Below are 7,379 nucleotides of genomic sequence, written 5' to 3'. Positions count from 1 at the left end.
AGACCGATTTGTTATACAGTAGTCGCAGTTGTATGCCCAATAAAATCCTAGGAGGCTACTGCTCCTTTAACAACTATTTTTTCATCGCTCAGGCAGGCTGTCGTGCTCGTTGACGTTATACACACCATTTTCTACCCGTAAGCAAGACGTTTTTCTTGCGCTACTTTAACAGTATATATAATAGGAAGTACGATATAGAAGAGCATTAGGAGCTATAGGTTCCCTTATGCTAACTCTCTGATCTTGCCGGAGTAATGAACTTTACAAACGTTATTTAGCTTATGTCTTACTGCATAAGAGGATGCGGCGAGCCATTGTGACTCGACCACATTGCGACCCGAATATGTCAGCGCTCATAAATTAGCAAAAATTGAGCAAGCGCGCATTTTTTTATTACTATCGGTATTTCTTCTATTTTTTGCGCTTGAAAGTAAAAAGCGTATTTATTTAATGAAACATCCAGTTGAAGAACATTGCGAGACGCTATACAGGTTAATGTAGCCATATTACCCCATAGCGATCTTGTAGTCTTGCAGCATTGCTGGGCGGGGCTACCCAGTGCCAGTGGGTGGGGCTCCTACTCAGTCGTAGGTTCTATGTCCCCCAGGCCCAGGGTACTGCCGCCAGTGCCGCGGCAAAGTTGACCCTGCGTAACTATCTGATATTGTGTCTGGGTTAGGGAGTAGGCGTAGGGCGGACTTCCTAGACTCCGTTGTGGAGTCAGGCGAGTACGGTCGGCATATTATATCAGTACCAGGGTACGTTCCGGCTTGTCAACGGTCTGAGAATTAACCCCAGTCTGAAAATTACCCCTGCAACTTCGCCTGCTCCATTGCGTGACGCATGCCGCGAGTAGGCTGTGATATGAGACGTAGCCGGCGGCACGAGTCTGAGCATTAGTCTGGCCAGTAGGTGGGTATTCACGACTGGGTAATCTCAAACCGGTGTTCACGCGTCTGAGATACTACCCCCAGTCTGGAAATGATACCCCTGCAAATCTTACCCGGTTCCATAGGAGGGTTCAGGATGAGGAGGAGGCTGGAAGAGAGAGGTGATGGAGGAGGAGGAGGAGGAGGAGGACGGAGGAGGGGAGGAGGAGACGGAAGGTGTGGCAGGGGAGGAGGAGGAGGAGGAGGAGGAGGAGGGACGGTGATGGAGATGAGGGCAGGAGGAGGCGAGGAGGAGGAGGCGAGGAGGAGGGAGAGAAGGTGATGAGAGGAGGGAGGAGAGGAGGAGGAGGAGGAAGAGAAGGATGTATGGTAGGAGGAGGGAGGAGGAGGAGGGAGGGGGAGGAGGAGGAGAGAGGAAGGTGATGGAGAGGGAGGAGGAGGAGGAGGGAGGCAGAGGCTGATGGAAAGCCAGGGAGGAGGAGTGCGAGGAGGAGAGAAGGTGATGGAGAGAGGGGAGGAGGAGGATGGAGGAAGAGGGAAGGTGATGGAAGGAGGGGGGGGGAGGAAATGGAGGAGGAGGAGGAGAGAAAGGTGATGGAGGAGGAGGAGGTAGGAGGAGGATGGGGAAGGTGATGGAGGAGGCGAGGCAGGAGGGGGAGGTGATGGGGAGGAAGGAGTGAGAGAGAGAGGTGATGGAGGAGGGAGCGAGGGGAGTGAGGAGGAGAGAGTGAGAGAAGGTGATGGGAGGAGGGAGGAGGAGGAGAGAGGAGGAGGGGGAAGAGTGGGAGGAGGGAGCGAGGAGGGGAAGGTGAATGGAGGAGGGCAGGAGAGGGAGAACGAGAAGCAGTGATGCGAAAGGAGGGAGAAGGACGCGAGGAGGAGAGGAGCCCCGGAGCTGTAAGAGAAGTGATGGAGACGGCGAGGAATGCGGAGAGATAGGAGGAGAGAATGGCTGTGGTTGAAGAGGGAGGGGAGGAAAGGAGGCGAGCAGGAGAGAGAGAAGGTTGATCGGAGGAAAGGGGGAGGAGGAGGAGGGGAAGGTGATGGAGGCGGGAGGAGGGAGGAGGGTTGGAGGAGAGGTAGGAGGAGGGGAGAAGAATTGATGAAGTACGGGGGGGACGAATGAGGGGAGAAGTCGTGTTGGAGTAGGGAGAGGAGGAGGAGCGAGGGAAGAAGGTATCGAGTTAGACGGTGGAGGAGAGGGGAGAAGGGAGGCGGGGAAGCTGCTAGAGAAGGAGGGGGGAAGAGAGAAGCCTGGTGGAGCCAGGAGGGAGTCGACCGTTCTCCCCTCCTCTCCAACCAGCTTCTCCCTATCTCCCCCTCCTCCTTCTTCCACCAGCTTCCCCCTCCTCCTTTCCAACACCTTCTCCCTTCTCCCCCTCCTCCTTCTCCACAGTTTCTCCCTTCTCCCCCTCCTCCTCCACCAGCTCCTTCTCCCCCTCCTCCCTTTCCTCCTTCTCCACCAGCTTCTCCCTCCTCCTTCTCTACCAGCTTCTCCCCCTCTCCACCTTCTCCCTTCTCCCTCCTCTCCACCAAGCTTCTCCCTCCTTCTCCACCACCTTCTCTCTTCTCCCCTCCTTCTCCACCAGCTTCTCTCCCTCCTCTTCTACCACACCTTCTCCCTTCTCCCCTCCTCCTTCTCCACCAGCTTCTCCCCCTCCTTCTCCACCACCCTTCTTCCTTCTCCCCTTCCTTCTCCACCAGCTTCTCCTTCTCCTTTCTCACCACCTGCTCTTCTCCCCTTCCTCCTTCTCACCAGCTTTCCCCTCCTCCTTCCCCACCAGCTTCTCCCCTCCTCCTCCACACCTTCTCCTCTTCTCCCTTTCCTCCTTCTCCAACAGCTTCTCCCCCTCCTCACCACTTCTCCTTTCTCCCCCTCCTCCCCTCCTTTTCCCTTCTCCCTTCTCCCCCTCTCATCCACCAGCTACCTTCTCCCCCTCCTTCTCTCCTTCCTCCTTCTCCACCAGCTTCTCTTCCTCCACGCACCTTCTCCCTTCTCCCCTCCTCCACCACTTCTTCCTCTCTCCCCTCCTTCTCCACCAGCTTCGCCCCGGCCTCCTTCTTCACCACCTTCTCCTTCTCCCCTCCTCCTTCTCCACCAGCTTCTTCCCCTTCCTTCCACCAGCCTTCTCTCTTCTCCCTCCTCCTCCACCAGCTCCCTTCTCCCCTCCTTTCTCCCTTTCCTCTTCTCCACCAGCTCTCCCCTCCTCCTTCGCACAGCTTCTCCGCTTCTCCACCACCTTCTCCCTTTCTCCTCTCCTCCTCCACCAGCTTTCTCCCTCCTTCTTCCACCACCTTCTTCTCCCCTCCTCCTTCTCCAACAGCTTCTCCCCCTCCTCCTTCTCCAACACCTTCTCCTTCTCCCCTCCTTCTTCTCCACCAGCTTCTCCCTTCCTCCTCCACCACCTGCCTTCTCCCTTCCTCCTTCTCCACCAGCTTTCTCCCTTCCTCCTTCTCCACCACCTTCTCCCTTCTCCCCTTCCTCCTTCTCCACCAGCTTCTGCCTTCTCCCCTCTCCTCATTTCCTAGCCATATTGAGTCGGTCATACGCCGCGTGGCGTATAGCCATATTGAATCTGGCCCACACGGCCGCCGTGCGTATAGTCACTTCCGTGTTGGAGGCAGCCATAATCCAACATGCTTCCTGTCCGTATTTTGACCAAATGGCTAAATACTGTAATACAACAACTTTGCGGTAAAACAAAATGGCGTTAGTAAGACGCTGATGCTGTGACGTGGCCAGATCTCATGTCTAACCAATTGCTATTTTTTGCTTTACCTGCAGCTTTACACCTCAGCACCTTCCCCGTGCGCCACCTCCGTGCCGCACGACACCAACACCCAAAAAAAACCCGCCGATGCGCAGTAGGCGCTAGAGGTAAATTTTCAGACATGGCGGGTAATTCTCAGGACCCGATCACCGGTATACCGGCACCAGATAGCCCGACTGTACGTTCTGCCGTTACCCTGGGGGACATAGACCCTCTCAGCCCAATACACGATTGGCGATTCTGCGCCTATGTTCTGCGCCGGGTAGTTTCAGCATCCTCGCGGAGAGCCCGATGTGCGAGAAAAATCCTGCCATGTTGTTATTATCTCGATGCAGTTGTCTACCTTGCATACGCAGCGGGTCGCTCACCTTTGTGTGTCGAAAGAGCGTGCCCGTGGCCAGCCGGGAATGAGCACCGGATAATGGATGACCTGCGAGTGACATGAGGACACTTGATGTACATTTTAAGTTATGCGTCAATTTATGCTCTAAAAGTCTTTACTTAAGCCAATACGATCCGTTTGAACAGCCCTTCACACTACACGTTTCACACGAGTAAAGAATTTTACTCGCAATTCTGGGACGGAAACTCCTCCCGACCTTTGACCTTAGGCTTAAGCGCATGCGCAGTGTTAAACTGTCAACGGGTGTATGGGCGTAGGCAGTACACCCCAAATACAGCTGGCAAGATAATAAATATGCTGCCTCACGCACACTGCACAGCTAGGCACTTGAAACGTTTGAATAACAAAATGAAACTAAATTAACACGAAATTGGTTTAATATCAACGTCTCAATGTTTCTGTATTATACTCTCTATCGACTAATAATTCTACATAAATGCTGGGCAAATGCTCCTTTGCAACACGCAATCTCTCCACACGTACACCACTAACCTCGTAAATGTTAAGTCTTCAAAGTCCAATGGACTATATCGAAGACGGAAAGAGACAAAGTTGATCAAATAGGCAGATCAACACTGCAAAAAACCACTGTGCATAAACTCGCAGAAAGATAGAACAGGTGGGAAAGCGTGCGTACAAAAGTCGCACAATGCTCGCTTCGTTTCACACTGTCACAGCAAAAATTATACACAAAGAACCGCCTCCATTTTTATATTCATGAGTAGCCGAACGTTGATTTGTTCGAGTTATAACTCTGCAATTTGGCACAGCATACTTTACCCAGAGAAGTGTGGTTTGACACTTGTGATCAATGCAATTGTGAAAATTGAGCCCTGCTATGGCATAGGTTGGGACTCTGAAAAGTTTATGAAATTGTAATACATGTAGAAATCAGGGGAAAAGAACACAAAAACTTGTCTAACCTCACAATGGGTGTGAAGCTCATGAAGCGATCTACAATGTATGTTAAAAAGAAAATCATTTTCTGGAAAGATGTGGATAAGAGATTGTAGTAGAATATAGTGCAATCCGGTACGTCCCCAAAATGTGTCAATGGCTTTCAAGGCTCACAGCTGCATGTAGGTTTGCAGTTGTCCTTAAGTAGATAATTTTCAAGTGTTCAAAGTAGCCCCACTTGACGGTACTGAGCAGCCATCGGTTTGATCGATATAATATAAGATTTTTATCTTTTAGTTTTTAAACCAGAGAAAGCATTCAATCATATAATCAGAGATTTTCGAAAGAAGTATCCTGGTCACATTCTTCCGGATGAAGACCTTCAATGGATATTCGTGAATGCTGGTGGGTGGATGGGGTCCATGTGCGTCCTACATGCATCAGTCACTGAGTACGTCCTCTTGTTTGGAACAGCAATAGATACAACTGGACACTCAGGTATGGACAAGATTCGTATGCTTTAGCGTGAAACAGAAAATGTGAAACTTTATGGAGAACATATAGGCACTTTGTTTGCAAATATAAATTTCTCTTCAAAATTACTTTGAGTGCATTTTGATTTTAAAAACTGCTTATTTTAGCTTCATTTGCAGATGAATGCTATAGTGTGCTGACATAATTGTGCAATTTATATCAGGTAGCTTACAAGTAATTAACTGCAGAGGTTCGAAGCACGTGATATGGAATATGCCTGATTCGTCATCATTAAGAAACAAAAATAATAGCTGGGTCGGTAAAACCAGGAAATACTCGTTCTACTACATCTGTGCAAAACTGTCTGAATATATATGTGGATGTTGTTCTTTGTGCAGGTAGATATCTGGCTAACATAACCGACACCATCCTTAGTGGCACATTCACCCAGTGGAAGGAAGGAGAGCTACGAGCGGAGACGTATAATGGAGGTTATCTATGCCTATTCATTCCTATTGATATTATGTTCTATAGCATTTTAAAATATGGAAAGGGAGTGATAAGGCCGACCTAAAAATTACCTTTGGTTCGGGTCACCCGCCCGACTTCACATTTCGGAGTGATAAAATGTGCGACTGCGGTCACTTTTAGAGGGTTTCAAGAAAAAATAAAATTCAAAGATACCGCCTGCCGATCATACATATTTTAACCTTCACACTAAATATATATGTGTCGCCGCGCTATATATAGGCATTGTTATCCACCCAAATTAATCTATGGTGTGGGGATAACCCGACCAGGCTGTGTGACTAACGTCAATACGTTAGGTACGCTATACGCTATACGCTAACGTCAATACGCTAGGTATTCTAACCCTAGCAATACCGTTTCCTGGAGCTAGTGTGGGGACAGATATCATGATGCAAAAACCCTAACCCTAATCCTAATCCTAATTCCCTAACCCTAACCCTAACCCTAACCCTAATCCTAATCCTAATCCTAACCCTAACCCTGACCCTAACCCTAATCCTAACACTATCCCAACACTAGTGCTGCCACGTTGCGGTCACCTCCCTCTACGCCCGGGGGATAGCAACACCCAAATTTCGTAGCGTTGATGTATAATTAATTATAACAATTAAATTAGGGTAACAAATACGTGTGGGTATAGACGATTTGTTATACAGTAAGTGCAGTTGTATGCAATAAAATCCTAGAGGCTACTGTCCCTTTAACAACTATTTCATCGCTACCAGCAGGCTGCAGCGTCTGACGTTACACAACATTTCTAACCCTAGCAATACCGTTTCTTGGAGCTACTATTAAAGCTACATATTATCAGAAGTAGATAATAGAGAGATAGGGCTAATAGGTTCCCTATTATCTACTTCTGATATTAGCAGGAGTAAATAATTACAAACGTTATTTAGCTATGTCTTACTGCATAGAGATGGCGGTGTGATCGACCACATTGGACCAATATGTCAGCGCTCATAACTTTAGCAAAATTGACAGCGGCATTTTTTATACTTCGGTATTTCTCTATTTTATGGCTTGAAAGTAAAACGTATTTATTTAATGAAACATCAGTTGAAGAAATTGCCAGACGATATACAGGTAATGTAGCAAATTACCCATAGCGAATCTTTAGTCTTCAGCATTGCTGGGCCGGTGTCACGGTCTGAGATTACCCCCAGTCTGAAATTACCCCTAGCACCTCGTGCGCATGCGTGACGCATGCGCAGTAGCGCTGGATAATGAGACTGCCGCGGCCACAGTCTGAGATTAGTCTGGCAGTAGGAGGGTAAATTCAGACTGGGGTTCACGGTCTGAGATTACCCCCAGTCTGAAATTACCCCTAGCACCTCATGCGCATGCGTGACGCATGCGAAGTAGCGCTGGATAATGAGACTGCCGCGGCCACAGTCTGAGATTAGTCTGGCA

General features: G+C 49.2%; 1 protein-coding gene across 1 annotated transcript in view; it reads left to right on the top strand.

The window, feature by feature from the left end:
- The first annotated feature begins 447 nt into the window (after positions 1-447).
- Positions 448-7,379, top strand: part of LOC106810307 (sigma non-opioid intracellular receptor 1-like) — a 13,495-nt gene continuing 6,563 nt past the window's right edge. The window contains exons 1-3 of the mRNA XM_014813612.1: positions 448-491; positions 5,259-5,459; positions 5,834-5,926. Coding sequence (XP_014669098.1) covers positions 5,375-5,459; positions 5,834-5,926 — 178 coding nt within the window. The 5' untranslated portion in view covers positions 448-491; positions 5,259-5,374. The remainder of the gene's footprint in view (positions 492-5,258; positions 5,460-5,833; positions 5,927-7,379) is intronic.

This window comes from Priapulus caudatus, unplaced genomic scaffold, assembly GCF_000485595.1.
Source record: "Priapulus caudatus unplaced genomic scaffold, Priapulus_caudatus-5.0.1 Scaffold430, whole genome shotgun sequence".
Taxonomy (NCBI): domain Eukaryota; kingdom Metazoa; phylum Priapulida; class Priapulimorpha; order Priapulimorphida; family Priapulidae; genus Priapulus; species Priapulus caudatus.
This window is presented reverse-complemented; position numbering and strand designations above follow the sequence as displayed.